At 41.4% G+C, this 18310-nt stretch overlaps 1 protein-coding gene across 1 annotated transcript in view; it reads left to right on the forward strand.

Moving 5' to 3' along the window:
- LOC123356934 (pseudouridine 5'-phosphatase) overlaps nucleotides 1-17087 on the forward strand; it is a 156633-nt gene extending 139546 nt beyond the window's left edge. The window contains exon 4 of the mRNA XM_045000221.1: nucleotides 15271-17087. Coding sequence (XP_044856156.1) covers nucleotides 15271-15447 — 177 coding nt within the window. The 3' untranslated portion in view covers nucleotides 15448-17087. The remainder of the gene's footprint in view (nucleotides 1-15270) is intronic.
- Nucleotides 17088-18310: the final 1223 nt, after the last annotated feature.

Genomic DNA, 18310 nt, shown 5'->3' on the forward strand with positions numbered 1-18310 from the left:
ACAAAAGAAATAGTATTTTTCAATTCGCCTAATACAAGTACTGTAGTGCAATCTCTTTATCATGAAAGTTGAACTTATAAATGTACAATTATGTATGAAAACTGCATTAAAAAATAAAACAATGTAAAACCTTAGAGTCTACAAGTCCATTCAGTCCTATTTCTTGTTCAGCCAATCACTCAGACAAACACATTTGCAGGAGATAATGCTGCCTGCTTCTTGTTCACAATATCACCTGAAAGTGAGAACAGGTGTTCTCATGGCACTGTTGTAGCCAGTGTCACAAGATAGTTGCATGCCAGATCTGCTAAAGATCCCTTCATGCTTCAATTACCAGTCCAGAGAACATGCATCCATGCCGTTGATGGGTTCTGCTCGATAACAATACAAAGTAGTGCGGACCGACGCATGTTCATTTTCATCATCTCAGTCAGATATCACCAGCAGAAGGTTGATTTTCTTTTTTAGTGGTCCGGGTTCTGTAGTTTCCACATCGGAGTGTTGCTCTTTAAGACTTCTGAAAGCATGTTCCACACCTCATCCCTCTCAGATTTTGGAAGGCACTTCAGAGATTCTTAAATCTTGGGTTGAGTGCTGTAACTATCTTTAGAAATCTCACATTGGTACCTTCTTTGCATTTTGTCAAATCTGCAGCAAAAGTGTTCTTAAAATGAACAACCTGTGCCAAGTCATCATCTGAGACTACTAACATGAAATATATGGCAGAATGCGAGTAAAACAGCAGGAGACATACAATTCTCCCCCAAGGAGTTCAGTCACAAATTTAATGAACACATTATTTTTTTAACGAACATCATCGGCATGGAAGCATGTCCTCTGGAATGGTGGCCGAAGCATGAAGGGCATATGAATGTTTAGCATATCTAGCATGTAAAAACCTTGCAATGATGGCTACAAAAGTCCCATGCAAATGCCTTTTCTCACTTTCTGGTGACATTGTAAATAAGAAGCAGGCAGCAGTATCTCCCGTAAATATAAACAAACTTATTTGTCTTAGCAATTGGCTGAACGAGAAGTAGGACTGAATGCACTTGTAGGCGCTAATGTTTTGCATTGTTTTGTTTTTGAGTGCAGTTATGTAACAAAAAAAATCTACATTTGTAAGTTACACTTTCACAATAAAGAGATTGACTATAGTACTTGTATGAGGTGAATTGAAAAATACTGTTTCTTTTGTTTATCATTTTTTGCAGTTCAAATATTTGTAATAAAAAATAATATAAAGTGTGCACTTGTACACTGTATTCTGTGTTGTAACTGAAATAAATATATTTGAAAATGTGGAAAAACATCCAAAATATTTAATACATTTCAATTGGTATTCTGTTGTTTAATAATGCAATTAAAACTGCAATTTTAATTTTTGTTTAGTTAATCACGTGAGTTAACTGTGATGAATCGACAGCCCTAATAATATGCAATCTACAAGAAGCACAAGTATAGAACTGGAGTCATATTCTGCAATGAATGTTATTTCAGTGTCATTTAATGATAAATATAGTAGTCACTTGTAAGAGTCCTAGCTGGTGCAAACAAAGTCCCGGTTAACTGTAGTAAAGACCACTTCTGAAAGAAGAGTTATAACCTTCTCAGGAAGCACAGATGAAAAAAAGCCCTCCTTGTCATAGCTGCTATCTGGACATCCATCCAGATTCTAAACTTCAGCAACAATAATTTGTCAGAACCTGTTTACTGAAGGGGAGAGAGACTCTCTCTGCCATTTTCTCTAACTTTTCTCTTTAGCCTACTCAGGGTTACTTCAGGAAGGCTGCTTGCATCTTGGGGTTCAACACAGGTTAACTACTTTTTTTTTTCTTTTACAATCTGAAACCTTGCAAATAGCAAGAGCTTGAGAGACAAAAGATCCATCAGAAAGCACAGAAGAGGTCTCCTCTACCTCAGAAAAAGCTTCTCATTTTTATTTTTGGTGGGAAAAGCTGCTAATTCTTCTCTTGAATAAGACAGGCTAAATACTCCTGTCCCCATGACTTCGTTTGGCATTTCTTTTAATGAGGACATGGTTTTCTGATATATCCCCAAAGATTTTGAAATAGGTTTTATGCATGCTGGGAAAGGAAGCTGGCATTCTGCCACTAGTTTCCCCAGTAGAGAGGTTAATACTAATTTAATTCTATCTATGCCTTAATATGATGGCAGTATCCATAAGGGGATGCCTTCTCCAGTGAGAAAGATTTAACCAAGTCAGAATCTGCTTTGAGCAGGCCAAGAGGTAGGCTAAAGGTAAGAGCGGTAACAAAAAATGCAGACAGAAATTGGATACTTTTCTCTTCAGTCTCTTTATTGCCTGTGACTCTCAAAATCTAGGAAATGCAGCAAATAAGATAAAATATATAACAGAAAAAATTGAGGAAACACCAGATATGCAATTCTTGTTCTTCTAGCTCTTTCAAAAAAGAGAGTGAATTATTTGATACTACATTAGTAATATCTCAGTTTAAAAAAAGTACTTTAATATATGCTTGGCCTCAGTGGATTTAAGCATGCATTCAAGTGCTTTACAGATTCAGGCTAAATGTTTTTGATATGATTATCAAAAGTACAATCCATATCATAGCATGTAAGAAATGTTCTGAAAAGTTTACTATAGTTTCTTTTCCAAAAAGGATGGAACTTCCTTACCATTCTTCTTCCAAATGAGAAATTTCTTAATTAGCAGACAAAGTATGTATGTAAATTACAAAATCCCCAAGTCTAATTTTCTCCCTTATCACATTGGTGATATAGCAGTATCATAACTGGCCATATATATCTATAATGAAAGGATTTTTTTTATTCTTATGCCTGTGCCTCAGATGTGATCTCTAAAAGAGATTGGTTTAAGCCCTGAAGCACAAGATTTAATATCCCTTCCAAAATGTGTGTTATTAATTATAAGAACTTTTGGATATTCTTGATATCTATATAACTGTCCAATCCCTTTTTTTAATCTTGTTAAGATTTAAGCCATTTATGATGGGTGCAAAAATATAACAGACTGTTGTCTATTGTATAGATATTGGAATGCTCCTGCTATACATTACTCATGTTTGTATTAACCTAGGGTCCTTACTAGGATGTTTACCTCACTTTCTCAGATAAAAGATGTGTGCATTAGGGCCTCTTGTTTCATGGTTTGTTTTTTGTTGCTGGTTGTTTGTTTCCTAGTTGAAATTATTAACTGCATGTGTGGAGTCCAAGAATGAAATGTAGTGTTTTATTTCTTTATTTTCTTCTAGCCATCTGGTTTACTGCCAAAGTCAAAACTGTCTTAAGGCAACACTGTCAACAGTATTCCTCTCTGAGACATGTCATAGCAGCTGTACTGAACACTGCATTCAGAACAAGATGGGGTGAGGGGGAAAGACTGTAGGAACTCCCAACCAAAAGCTGTATAATCACATCTCTTTGTTGGAGGGATACTGACATTGCAATATTCATGCAAAACACTGAAGAACTTGGGTACTTTCATATCTCTGTATTTAGCACATAGAATCATAGGACTGGAAGGGACCTCAAGAGGTCTTCTAGTCCAGTCCCCTGCATGTGTGGGCCTAGGCAGTGAATAGTTTATGCCATCGCTATGCAGCACAGTTGTTAATCCCATTCTGTATGTAACCTCGTTAAACCTTTCATCGTTCAGTAAAAATGTTGCCATGCTGCTGACAATAGATGTCAGTAGCAAGTAAAGCAGAAGGAAGAACTGGTGCATTTATTTCCTGTAACATTAAAGCCATCATAATTATGGGTCATTTGCCTGGCTTCTTTGGTAATTAAGAGTTTTAATTGCCTCTAGTTCCAGGGAATTAGTTAAGCTTTTCCATTATGCATATTACCTTCCATAATCATCTGCTTCTCTCATACAACAAGCTTAGTGACATCACGGAAGCCAATAAGGCAAGCCAGACTAGTGAAGTCTGTTTCTATGTATAGTGTGGATTAAAACATGTTTGTTTTGTTCTACATTTAAGCTTACTCTTTAAAAAGGCAGTGTGTGTCAGATTTGTGCTTTTTCTGCTTTCAGAATGCATTGAGAGCTTAGAGACATGGATGTATGCCACAAACTAAGTATACTGTTAACAACCAAACCCACAGGCGGGACTGTGCTCCATGTTTTGACAGCAGTTGTTCCATGCCTCACAACATTAGCCAGACATTTCTTTATACATAATGATAATGATCAACAGATTGAAAATATTAGTCCTCAAACTGCAATGAAAAACAAATTAAGAAAATTTAGTGAACATATGAAGGGAGACTAACATAAGAAGTTAGAGAGCACTTCCATTGCCCACCGGAAGTCATTAATTAAGTCATGCTTCATCAAATCTCTAAGACAGAAAGCATCTTTTACTTTCCCTTGGCTGATTCCAAATGGTTGCTGACATATTGATGGACATGGGGTTAGTATTTTAAAAAGAAAGCAGGACAAAATGGTTTTGTTTGACCTAGGTGGATTGATTTACATCACAGTGATTTAAATCTCCAATTTTAATCATTATTTAAATCAGCAAGCAGGAAACTTTGATTTAAATCATCAGTTTTAACTAAAAAGTACAAATACAAAACATGATTATTTTCCTAAAGAGAGATTGATCTCATTGGTTGGTAACTTTAACAGGGCTGAGCAGTCCCTCATGGCCAGTTTTCTTTGCAACAGCCTCCTTCTTCAGGGCCTCCATTTGGGCTCGTTTAGTGCCCACAAACAGTCCTGCCAGTAAAGTGCATCACTGCAGTACAAACATGCATACTTATCTCTGGCTTTTCTGCCATTCACGTAGAGCTCTTCCCCTGCCACAGTTTTCTCTTCATTTCTCATAGCTGTCTCTCTCTGGAGTTCTGTCTTCTCGCTCTGGCTTCCTTCTCTTGCCAGTGTCTCCCCTGTTCTGAGGGAGAAAGCAGTCTATATACTGCCCTCCTCCAGAGAGCTCCTCCCAGTTGGCTAGATGAGAAGCAAGCTCTGACCCACCCTACACTACAAGGCTCCTGAAGCTGGGCCCTTAAAGGAACAGTGTCGTCAAGTTTTCCCCCATCCAGCTCCTAATTACCCAGGACCACTTCCTCTCTTCCATTGCCAGGCCATTTCTTGGGCCTTTATTCATTCCAGCTCCCTGGAACAGGGTCTTCTGGCCTCCTCTACTCTTAAAGGGACAGTGTAACCCTCGTTACAGTAACCATTACAATATGTTGCAAAAGAGCAACCATCATTCTGAGATGTATTAGCAGGAGTGTTGTAATCAAGACACGAGAAGTAATTCTTCCACTGTACTCTGCGCTGATTAGGCCTCAACAGGAGTATTGTGTCCAGTTCTGGGTGCCACATTTTGGGAATGATGTGGTTGAATTAGAAAGAGTCCAGAGAAGAGGAACAAAAATGATTGAAGGTTTAGAAAACATAACCTATGAGGGAAGATTGAAAAAATTGTGTTTGTTTAGTCTGGAGAAGAGAAGACTGAGGAGGGATATGATAACAGTTTTCAAGTACTGGCCTGGAGCAGCAAACCGCGGCCAGTGGAAGCCGCGATCGGCAGAAGCTGCGGACGGGGCAGGTAAACAAACTGGCCTGGCCCACCAGGGGCTTTCCCTACACAAGCGGTGTCCCAAGTTTGGGAAATACTGCTGTATGGGTTAGGTCAAAAGTAAAGTTAATGTTACCATCTCATTGTCATTAGTTGCATTAGTTGTCTAGTGTTGCCAGGAAATGGATGGTGTGATAAGAAAATTCACCTAGGGTACACAGGGAGGAAATCTGAGACAGTTGATAGTGACTATTATGAAGGGCCTTTAAGAAACAGAGATATTATAGGTGAGAGCTAAGCTGCATTGGCAGAGCTAGGTGGGAATTCTTGTACTAGCACTGCCATTGCAATCTATCCCTCCACTTCATTTTCTCTAGACTTATTGATGTTATTTTTAAGAATACACAGAAAAATGCAACCTAAATTTTAGAAGTGCTCAGTAGAGCTGGGTGAATTTTTTTGCATGAATAGTTTATGCATTGAAAAATGTAGTTTGGTTAACCTGAAGCTATTCATTAATTTCACACAAATTCACTGAAAAGTTTTGTCTACATTTTTTTTTCAAGCTAGATTTGATTTACAACGGACTTAGGCACCATTCACAAAATGGGGAGGAGTACTCCCCCACTCCTTACTACTTCAGCCCATTGATTAGGCACTGACCTGGAATGTGGGAAAGCCAGGTTTCAATCAGTGCTCTGGAGCAGAAGACTTGAAACCAGGTCTTCCTGTTCCCAGGTCAGAATCCTAACACCAGGATATTGGCAATTCTCATGTGAAACGGGGAGGGTGTCCCTTCACAATCTCTGCTGTTGAAACCTTTCTGCTTTATGTAAATAATTAAATATTCATTGGAATGAGGACTTGGATCTCCCACATGTGAGGTGGATACCGTACCCACCAGACTCTCGTTCTCCTCTTTCCCTCTCTCCCCCAGCCCAATGGCTATTGAGGAACTACCATCTCTTCCTTTGTGAATCTAGTCCTTATAAAAGGCCTGGAAACAAAACATTTCAGGTTGAACAAAATGTTTCACTGAACCTGAAACAGACTCTTTCTATTTTTCAGAACTTCCAGGGAACCAAACTATCCATCTACTTCTCAGAACCCAGTAATTTCGTTGTATTTTATGGTAGCTGCAGTTGCTCAACATTTCTGAAAATCATCCTGGAAATTTAAGTGCCTTAGGTACCTGTGTATTAAGTGCCTACTTTTAAACATGTTGGCTACTTTGTACACTTACTCTGACCCACTATTTATACTGCCTAAAATCTCTTCTCTCTTCTGACCTTGTATATCTGATTACCTCCTTCTTACGGCTTATATAAGAAAAAAGTAAGGATGTACGGTCAACAGTTCTGGTTATGTATTAATAAAAGTAACAAAAAATCATCGTAAAGTTATCCGAAAATTCAAAGTACAAACTGGCAATTTCATGTATATTTCTTACATCTTAATGCTTTCAAAGACTATTCATATGTGTTGCATCTCTTTAAAATATACTGTACTGAACTACTTTTATCCTTAAATTTAACATTTTTTCATTTTTTTGCTTTAACCATTGGACAGCTTATACCCATTTAAGGTTTAGCAAAAAGCTCACATTTTGTTGAAGGGTACCAGTGATTAGGGTGCTAGCCTGTGACTTAAGAAAGTTGGGTTCAGTTCCCTGCTCTGCTACTGATTCCCTGTGTTACCTTGGAAAAATCACTTAGCCTCTCTGTGTGTCATTTTCCCATTCACAAAATGATGTTACATGGAACTTTCTACCTCAGAGGAGTATTGAGGATAAATACATTAAAGATTGTGAGGTATTCATATACTACACTGGCGCGGGTCATATGAGTACCGTAGATAAATAGGTCAAAAATTCTGGAATTTTCTTATCCATATATAGGTTTTCGTCATTTTCTGTTTGGTATAATTTTAAATGTAACTCAGAAATCTGATATTGACTTTAATTTTAGTTAAATGACATATAGCAGGGATCGGCGACCTTTGGCATACGGCCCATCCCTCGGCCCGCATCGCTTCCCACAGCCCCCATTGGCCTGTAACAGTGAATTGCAGCCAGTGGGAGCTGCAATCGGCCGACCCTGCGGACGCTGCAGGTAAAAAACTATCCCAGCCCGCCAGCAGATTTCCCTGACGGGCCGCATGCCAAAGGTTTCCAATCCCTGACATATAGTTTTGACTTTGAAATATTATCTACCACATGGGAATAATAAAAGTTTACCTAATGCTATAAAAGGGAAAATCCTTTCAAAATATCTGTGTTGTAAATAAGAAGGTGGTACTCTTCCTGCAGAGGAATAGACTCATAGGGCTTGTCTACACTACCGGACGGATCGACGGCCAGTGATCGATCCAGCAGGGGCCAATTTATCGTGTCTAGTATAGACACAATAAATCGACCGCCAATCGCTCTAGCGTCAACTCTGGTACTCCACCTCAACAAGAAGCTCAAGGGGAATCAGTGGGAGAGCATCTCCCGTTGACACACCACAGTGAACACACCGCAGTAAGTAGTTCTAAGTGTGTCGACTTCAGCTATTCACGTAGTTGCTGTTGCGTAACTTAGATTGATCTCCCCCTCTCCCCGTAGTGTAGGCTTTCAGGCCAGAAGGGACCATTGTGATCATTTAGTCTGACCTCCTGCTCATCACAGGTCACAGAACCTCACCCACCCACTCCTGTAACAGACCCATAACCTCTGGCTGAGTTACTGACGCCTTCAAATCATGATTTAAAGACTTCAAGTTACAGAAAAACCACCATTTACTCTAGTTAAAAACCGCAAATGACCTGTGCTTTAATATTTTATGGATGAGATTTTTAAAAGCACTCTGCCATTGGCCTATTTCTGCCCCTTGTTGGAATCAGTGGTAAAATTCCCTCTAACTTGAATGGGAAGCAGAATTAGGCCATTCCTGAGCATTTGTTAGAATCCCATCCTATCTTATCTAGTGGTTCCTTATATATAAAATAATATAAAATCATTTTATTGATGCCAGAGACTTTATTTCAGTAAAATGTTCTATAATACCTATTATGATTACTACTTGACTAGTTCTGTAGTTGTTTCCTTCAAGTCTGTGTGTGTGTATGTAAATAGGTTTACTTGAACTTAAATTGCACACAAACCTGTAAACCTTAGGGTACGTCCATACTACCCGCCCGGGTCAGCTGGTAGCGATCGACTTCTCGGAGTTCGATATATCGCATCTCATCTAGACGCGATATATCGAACTCTGAACGCGCTCTCGTCGACTCCGAAACTCCACCACCGCGAACGGCGGTGGCGGAGTCAACGGGGGAGCCGCGGACTTCGATCCCGTGCCGTGAGGACGGGTAAGTACTTCGAACTAAGGTACTTAGAGTTCAGCTATGCTATTCGCGTTGCTGAACTTGCGTACCTTAGTTCGAACTCCCCCCCCCCCCAGTGTAGACCAGGCCTTAGATAATGTTAGCAGTGTAAGAATGTATGCATGTTTATTTGTTTGTTTTGTTATATTTTGGGGTTTTTTTCCAAATAGCCGTGCGAGTCTTTTCAAATGTATTATCATTTAGACCCTATGGAAAAGTTTAACAAACAAACAAAGTCCTCTTCATTGTAGATTGTAAATAAACAGACTTGCCTATGTTCAGGTATAATTCAGAACTTTAATTAATCCCCCCCTCCGAGAATGGTATGTAGTGCATACTGTGGGTTTGTATTCGGTGTGTTGATAGTCTGCACTCTTCTCTTCTCCAAGAGTTTAGCAGGTAGAAAATAAGTCACTAAGGAGATAATTTAACGTTTGCAAAAAATATGTCTTGATTCTTAGTCACCAAGGAGACAATTTTAAGTCTGTAAGGAAAACATCTTGATTCTAGCTTGGTTCTGACAGCCAGTACATATAATATCTTTACATGCTAGTTCCTGTATATGTGGCCAGTTCCTTCATCCTTGAAGTGGTTTTTGTTTCTCTCATAAGTTAGACTTTGGAAAAAGCACAAACATTATGCACAGACTATCCACAATATACTACTTAAGTCAGTGCCGGCTCCAGGCACCAGCATTCCAAGCAGTTGCTTGGGGCGGCAATCTGCAAGGGCGGCAGTCTGTGTGTTTTTGCCCCCAAGCAGCGCGCAGAATTGCCGCCACGGACGGCGGGGGCCGTCCGTGTGCTGTTAGGGTGGCACGCGCGTTTCCGCAGTGGTGGCAATTCGGCGGCAGCTTCTATGCTCAGCTGTCTGCGGCAGCGCAGCTTATGTCTTCCGGCTGAAGACAGAAGCTGCCGCCGAATTGCCGCCACTGTGGAAATGCGTGTGCCGCCCTAACGGCACACAGACTGCCCCCGCCGTCCGTGGCGGCAATTCAGCACGCTGCTTGGGGCGGCAAAAACAGTAGAGCTGGCCCTGACTTAAGTAGTGTTCATATGGGTGCTCCACTTCAGGTATGCATGCACCTCTCAAGCCCTTGATTGGAGATTTTCAGTTAGCAGCATCTGTTTGGCCCGTGCATGCATCCTGTTCCTCTTCATGCTGGATACTGAGGCTATAGAGGGGTGGACAGGCTAAATGCCCTCAGTTCTTTCTCAACCTCCTCAGCCTGAAATGGAGCCCTAGCGTATCCATCTTGAGCATGCCTTGACTTTCTAATATTTTTATAATAATACGATAGTTTTATAGTTAAAGTTAGTTAGATAAATAGTGAGGGGAATGTTTTATATCCTCCCTTGGGGAAACTATTTTTTTTTCCTGACAGGGCATTCCTGCCTCAGCAGGTTTCAAATGTTGCCTCTCCTGCCAAGAGACTATTCCTGTGAGTGATGGCTACACTCAGGGAATGCCTACACTAGAAACTTCAGTTGACCTGCAGTGGTTGATGTCCACACCACCTTCCTTCCTTCACCAGGAGCGCTTCCAACAACTTAAGAGGGGCAGTGTGGGGGGTTCAGAGCCTGGGCTCTCAGCTCCTCACATAGTTACCATCGGGAGCCCAGCTGCCTCTGGGCTCTCAGCTCTCCACTCCCTCCCCATGAGGAGCCTGACTGCCCCTCCAGGCTCTCAACTTCCCACCACGGAGCCCAGCTGCACCCCCTGGCTCTCTGTTCCCATTCCAGGTCTCGGTACTGATCAGGAAGCAGGAGGCGTAGATCGCCTAACCACTGTGGCCGATCCACTGAACACTATCAGTCTCCGAGTACCCGCAGAAGGGATTCACCACAACAAGTGATATCCCAGTCGCGCCATAGTACTCGGCACTGTAATGAGCGAAGTTGCCCATCTACCTGCTCATGGTCACCCAAGAGCAAACCCTCCCTCCCCGCTTTGGACCTCAGCACCAGACAGGAGTCTTTGCCAGCGGGTCAAGTCCTGGCACCATTGGTAACCACCTCATCAGCAGTACCGCCTACTGCTCTGTGGCCCCAGGGCCTGCCACCTGGTCCCCCTGGAACTTCTGGGGTTTTACCCAGCCCGGGCAAGTGCCCAGATCAGTGACAGGGACTGTGGACGAACCATTAGCCACAGTGTCTCGCCCCCCTATGGATACAGTCATCCTAGGAGGGGGAACCCCTTAGGCCTACCTGGACCCCTAGGACTATCACTGGAGGCGGTGGAGCCCACAGTACCAGCCTCATCCTCCTTGTCTCCTGATGAGGCGATTACTGCCCCCATTCCCAGTTCCACAAGATGACACTGAGGCGTATCAGGAACTATTGAAACACGTCACCTCCAACTTGGGGATCCATGCTGAGGAGCTGGAGGAACCATCGGACTCCTTGTTCGACATCCTAGGGGGTATCTAAAATTATTAACGTCTTGTGGCATACCCCCTACTCCCTGCCCCCTATTTCAAAAAGGGCAGAGTGAAAGTACTATGGGCCAGTGAAGGGTCATGAATACTTAGACACCCACATGGCCCCAATTTCCCTGGTAGTTGTAGCCGTTAACGAATGAGAAAGACAAGGACAGCCGGGAGCAACCCCCAAGAATAAAGACTCCAAGAGGCTTGATCCATTCGGGAGGAAAGTTTATTCTTCCTCCAGCTTCCAGTTGAGAGTCGCCAATCACCAAGCTCTCCTTGGATGCTATGACTTCAATATGTGACAAACCATGGCCAGGTTCGAGGATAGATTTCACAAGGACATCAGCAAGGAGTTCTCAGTGATCCTGAAGGAGGGCAGGGCTGCAGCCAGGGCAGCCATCCAGGCAGCCTCAGATGCAGTGGATTCTGCGGCTCCTACTATGGCGTCAGCCATCTCCATGCGGAGGACATCCTGGTTGACTCTCTCCGGCTTGTTGATTGAGGTCCAGCAATCCATTCAGGAGCTCCCCTTCGATGGCCAGAAACTGTTTGCTGCACAGAAAGACACAAAGTTGCATGGGTTGAAGGACTCCCGCACCACATTAAAAACACTAGTGCTCTACGTCCTGAGTCCAGCCCGTAAATGCTTTAAATCTCAACTACCCCAGGGCCAAGGGAGCCAACCTAGGCCGGAGCCTGCTCATAAAAAAGCAAAGGCTACAAGCGGCATCAAGGCCGCCAACCTCAGCCCTCCGCCCAGTCAAACCACCTGCAACAGGCAAGGTGGCAAGTGTGCTTTTTGAGGGTGCCCCCAAGGATGACCTACCAGACTGTACCCTGGATCCTTCTTCCCTATGCTTTTCCAATCACCTTTCTTTATTTCTCCCTGCATGGACTATTATAACGTCAGAACATTGAGTCCTCAGCACAGTAGCAAAGGGTTATACCCTCCAGTTTCTTTCTACCCCACCCCCCCACACCGCTCTTTCCTGTCCCTCTTCAGGGACCCTTCTCATGAAAGTCTCCTCGCACAGGAGGTAAAGGGCCTGCTGCAGCTGGGAGCGTTGGCGGAAGTTCCTCATGAGTTCAGGAACAAGGGGTTCTATTCCCAGTACTTTCTAATCCCAAAGGCAGTCTAAGACCCATCCTGGACCTGCGAAACCTCAACAAATACCTAAAGAAGCTGACATTCCTCATGGTCTCCCTGGCCTCCATCATCCCCTCCCTGGATCCCAGAGACTGGTTTGCCCCCCTCAACTTGAAGGATGCATCCGGACCTGTTACAAGTTGGCAAAGGTCCCACCACCACTGATCGTGAGGGCCCATTTGACCAGAGCTCAGGCATTCTCGGCGGCCTTCCTGGCGTACATTCCCATCCAGGACATTTGCAGGGCCGTGACGTGGTCTTTGGTTCACACATTCACAGCGCGTTACGCCATCACTCAGCATGCCAGAGATGATGCTGGGTTCGGCAGAGCTGTGCTGCAATCTATATGCCCATGAACTTCTACCCACCTCCGTTGGTACTGCTTGGGAGTCACTTAATATGGAATGTACATGAGCAGGCACTCGAAGAAGAAAAGACCATTACCTTTTCCGTAACTGGTGTTCTTCGAGATGTGTTGCTCATGTCCATTCCATGACCTGCCCTTCTTCCCCACTGTCGGAGTTTCCGGCAAGAAGAAACTGAGGGTGAAGGGGGCTGGCAGCACCCCTTATACCGCGACATGCATGTGCCACTCCAGGGGGTGCCAGAGCCGGTCCCCTTTGGATACCACTGAGGGAAAAACTTCCATCACCGGTGCATGTGGCGAGCACACACACCTAATATGGAACGGACATGAGCAACACCTCTCAAAGAACACCAGTTATAGAACAGGTAACTGTCTGTTTTTTGAAACATTATGCCCTGATCCATGATGTCAAGTCTGATGCGGCTCTTGGTTCTGCAGTTTTGAATTCTAGGGATACTGCTCGAAAATCACATGAAGTGGAGCAGCCATAAGAATACTAGTCAAAGAAGAAGTGGTTATTCACCTTCTGCCGTAACTGCAGTTCTTCAAGATGTGTGTCCTGTGGATGCTCCATACCTGCCCTCCTTCCTCTCTGCTTCGTATTGCTCCTTGGGGGATGTTTGGGTGGAGAAGGAGCTGAGAGTGGTTCACCCACGTACTCCTATAAAGCCTTGGTATCCAGCCTGAAGAAGCATAGGACACACATGCTTGCCAAACAGATGCTGCTAACAGAAGATCTCTGATCAAAGGGTCAAGAGCCGCATGCATACTTGAAGTGGAATACTCATGGGGAACACATCTCGAAGAACCACAGTTACTGTACAAGTTGAGTGACCTCTCCTCCCATCTAAAACCTTTCTGCATTAAAATAGAGATTATAATATCAGTTTTGAACATCTCTGCTGAGCAATAAACAGATATATGCAAATAACCTTTCTAGATGCACAAGATATGCACATATATTAATATCTGCTCTTAACGGTTTTCTAAAGCTTTCAAATAGTCTTAACTGTCTTGTTTACTAATACTGCTTATTCAGATAAATTGTTGCTACAAATATATGATGAAATCCTAGCTTCACTGAAATCAGTGAGAGTTTTACCATTGACTTCAGTGGGGTCAGGATATGACTCATTGGGTTTCAGGTTTAAATATGGAACAAACTAACAACAGAATTCTTTTGAAACCACAGCTATGGACATTCATTGATACAAATTATTTCATGTGGTGTGGCTTTATGTATCAGGCCCCAGTTAATGTTTTTCATTTCATTATGTCTGTAATTGAGATATCCATTAAGCGGAAGACACAGCATTTAAGTTCCTGAGCCATGCATTCATTTTTTGTTACTAAATTGTTTGCTATATTCTGAATGGACCCCAGCTATCCAAAAACTGGAAACCATGAAAAAAACCACTTGTTTTAAGTACAAAACATATCTGAAAAGATATTAAGTGGCTCATGCATTTTGAATATCACTTGTTTACAGTTTGTTATAAGCTGTAATATGGGCCAAAAACTGCAACAGTTCTTGAACCTAAGAGCGCTCACAGGTATCCAGACAAGCTGTGCTGACAGTTTTCTTCTCACTAAACTTCATAAATACCAGGGAAGGGGAGGAGTTATTTAAGTTTGTGGTGTTTGTTTTTGTTTAAGAGAATACAATATAGCTACAGGAGAACCTCAGAATTACGAACAGCTTGGGAATGGAGGTTGTTCGTAACTCTACAATGTTCGTAACTCTAAACAAAACGTTATGGTTCTTTCAAAAGTTTACAAGTGAACATTAACTCAATACAGCTTTGAAACTTAACTATGCAGAAGACAAATGCTGCTTTTAACCATCTTAATTTAAATGAAACAAGCACAGTAACAGTTTCCTTACCTTTCCCTTTATTGTTTTAGTAGTTTACATTTAACACAGTACCGTACTGTATTTGCTTTTTTGTTTGGTTGGTTGATTTGGGTTTTTTTGTTGCTCCTTCCTGATTGCGTACTTCCGGTTTGAAACAAGGTGTGTGGTTGACTGGTTAGTTCGTAACTCTGGTATTCCTAACTCTGAGGTTCTACTGTATTTATTGTACTGACAATATGCACGTCAGTTGCTGCCAGATGCTTTTTGGAGTAGAAAATGTTAAGTTTTCCACCAGTTCTCTAGAATACATTACTAAACTGCACTGAAAACCATTTATGTTATGACCAGCTGTTTTTCAGCATTATGGGATCAATTGGCATTCATTGATATCAATTAGAAAACTTTCACTGACTTCTGTAGTGCACAGTCAGGCCCTATAGATACTTCATTTACTCAACTCGAGAAAGTGGCTTTGCATGTGATCCTGTATATAATGTGCCATCCTTTCTTGTGATAATACAAGTAATTACAACATTTTAACCTTTATGTCTTTATTTTCTCATTTTTCAGTGTCTTGTGTTTGAAGATTCTCCACTTGGAGTGCAAGGAGCATTGGCAGCTGGGATGCAAGTGGTTATGATTCCAGATGAAAATTTGAATCAAGATCTTACAAAGGAAGCAAATCTAGTACTGAAATCTATGGAGGACTTTGAACCAGAACTGTTTGGTTTACCACCATATGACTAAGGACTAACATATTTCAACATGTTCTTTTTTGGAGATTGGGGGGTAGGGAATGAAAATTTAGAGTAAAAAATGACCTATTTTTCATTTTTCTTCCAAAATAAAACAATGAAGTCTTTCATGATTTACTTTTAAATGTCACTGGATACTCTTGGTTTTTCTTCTTCAGTGCTAAGTGGAAGGAATGTTTCTTCTTGCCTGTCCTTCACCTCTACTAGTCTTGTCATCTGCATAATGTCATGCACATTCAGTGCATTTGGAAAACTGCAAAGACAATCTGCTTCTAAAATGTGGAGGTTTTTGCTCTGGTTTGCTTGAATAACAGACTTCTTAGAACAATGATTCTCAACATTTTCCTTGTTACGGGTAGGCTGTTGTCCCCTTATACCACTGTGCAGCATAGTTGCCACCACCTATCCTTTGCCTATCCCTTTGTCTTTCCTGTTCTTATCTTCTGGTTGGATTTTTTGTTTTTGTGTGTTTTATTTTCATGTTGTTCTTTTTTGTTCTCTTGTTTTGTGATTTCCCCTTTCTGGAATGGGATGGAGGGGGAACCCACTGTCAGCTTCCTATGGCCATATGCTCTTGCAGCTCAACTGTGCTCTGTGTAAGCCTCTGTAACTCTACTACTCCCTACTTATCCCCCCCCCATTTCAGATAGCCTCTTCCCCATTCATTTTGCTCTCCCAACGATGCCATCCTTGTCTGTCCATTTTCAGCTTCTCACATAAACCTTTCTGTGTTTTTCCATTCTTTCATGCTTCCCCCTTTAGCCTTCATGAGCCTTCAGAAGGCCCCCTATCATCTCCAGAGTAAAGTCCTTCTGAAGACTCTTTACATTATTACAGAGAATTCTGCTGATTTAATACCGAAAGTAATATTTTTGTTTTGTTTTGTAGCTCAATCTTATTTTGCCAAGCATCATCTTTGCCACCCTATATGTTATATTCATTCCTGCTAACCCGGGTCCATTTCTGTCTATCTTTAGATTGTGAGCTGTTCAGGAAAGTGACTGTATTTTCTTTTTGGAAAGTATAAAGCCCATTGTGAGTGCTACCATAAACAAACAAATAAGTACACCTCTACCTTGATATAACGCTGTCCTTGGGAGCCAAAAAATCTTACCGCTTTATATGTGAAACCGCATTATATTGAACTTGCTTTGATCCACCGGAGCGTGCAGCCTTGCCCCCCTGGAGCGCCGCTTTATGCATTATATCCAAATTCGTGTTATATCAGGTCGTGTTATATCGGGGTAGAGGTGTATAATTTGTACGGTGGAACATATCCAGGGTTGTTAAAATTCTTGTTCCCTACTGCTCTTCTCCTCTGTGTCTTGACTTCCCTGTACTTCCCTGTACTACTTTGCCCCAGCCCCTGGATTGGGAAACACTAATTTAAAAGATCTTAACTCTTGTATGGAGATAATGATTGCATTCTAAATTTGAAAAAAAAATAACCTTTTAGCTGTGGAAAGACCTAAATTACTCTCATAATCACAGTAAAACTTCTTCCATGAAAACAGTGAATGTAAAAAATGTTAAAGATAAGAAACAGGTTCTTCAGTATTTTATTTCAGTGAATAATATCAGAAGTTTCCTTCTAATATGCATGTGGAAAAAAATTAAATGGTTGAATGATTAGAGTGCTGTTTGTTCATTTTTTAAATAAGTGGACTGTTAAGATAACAGAATGTAACTCAAACAAGAACTCAGAGGTGAAATATTTTTTCTAGCATTTCTTCAGCTCAATTTTAGTTTGTATTTGTTTTTAATAAAAAGCAAAACATAAATGAACATTGGAAAACTCACTAAAATTCTTAAAGATATTACATGGATTTTTTTTTATTTGTGGTTTTCTACTAAGAAAAACAAATCCAAATTTGTTTACACTTTTTGAAAGCAAATTTAAAACAGTCTCTGAGTACACTATTTAAATACCTTAAAAATTAAGAATATCCTATTCCAAACTATCAGTAGATTATTAATTGGATGTATCAGAAAAATATTGTCAAGCACAATATAGTAATAGTTTTTTATCTGCAATGCCTTTCATCCAAGGATCTGAAAGCGCAGGTGGGTGAATATTCCTGTAATACTATTTTGCATATAATTTTGTATAACCCTGTGCTGAAGTTCTAGTGAATATTTATATTGTATCTACCATCCAACTAAAGTAATGTAAATTCTACCTCTTCTGTTGCCATTCAAGATAACAGAAATGTTATTGCACAGTTCTTTCATGGCTAATGTTGCATATCAGAAAGTGTTACCATACAGCAATAATTCTGAGCTTTCAAGTGTAAAACAGGTGCCTTTGGGGATCCCTTTAGTTCATAATTGCTGAATTCCAACTGGGAACTTATTAGGTAGAACAAGCTCTAATAAGTTGTAATTAGTAACTTTTTCAAAGTGCTGTATACATTTAATTGAAGTTGAAGTTTAAAAAAAAAAATCAAGGCACATGTCACATTTACAAAGTTGTTCCAAAGGGCCTCTCACCAAAGCATTACAAATACTTTCTTAAGACATATACACGTAGATAAATATTGGATATTTATGGCAAAACAAAAGTGCATTGGACTGGCAGTGCCACCATGGGATAATGGATATTCAATCAGGGATGCAACCCCATGCTATTACCCAAGATGGTCACAGATGTAACCCCATGCTCTGGGTGTCCCTAAGCCTCGGACTGCCAGATGCTCAGACTGGACAACAGGGGATTGTCCTGTTCTGTTCATTCCCTCTGAAGCATCTGGCATTGGCCACTGTCGGAAGGCAGGACATTGGGCTAGATCCATTGGTCCGGCCATTTTTATGTTCTTATGAATGAATATGAATTCTGTTCCCTTCAATTCTGGTAT

Source organism: Mauremys mutica, chromosome 1 (assembly GCF_020497125.1).
Source record: "Mauremys mutica isolate MM-2020 ecotype Southern chromosome 1, ASM2049712v1, whole genome shotgun sequence".
Lineage (NCBI taxonomy): Eukaryota > Metazoa > Chordata > Testudines > Geoemydidae > Mauremys > Mauremys mutica.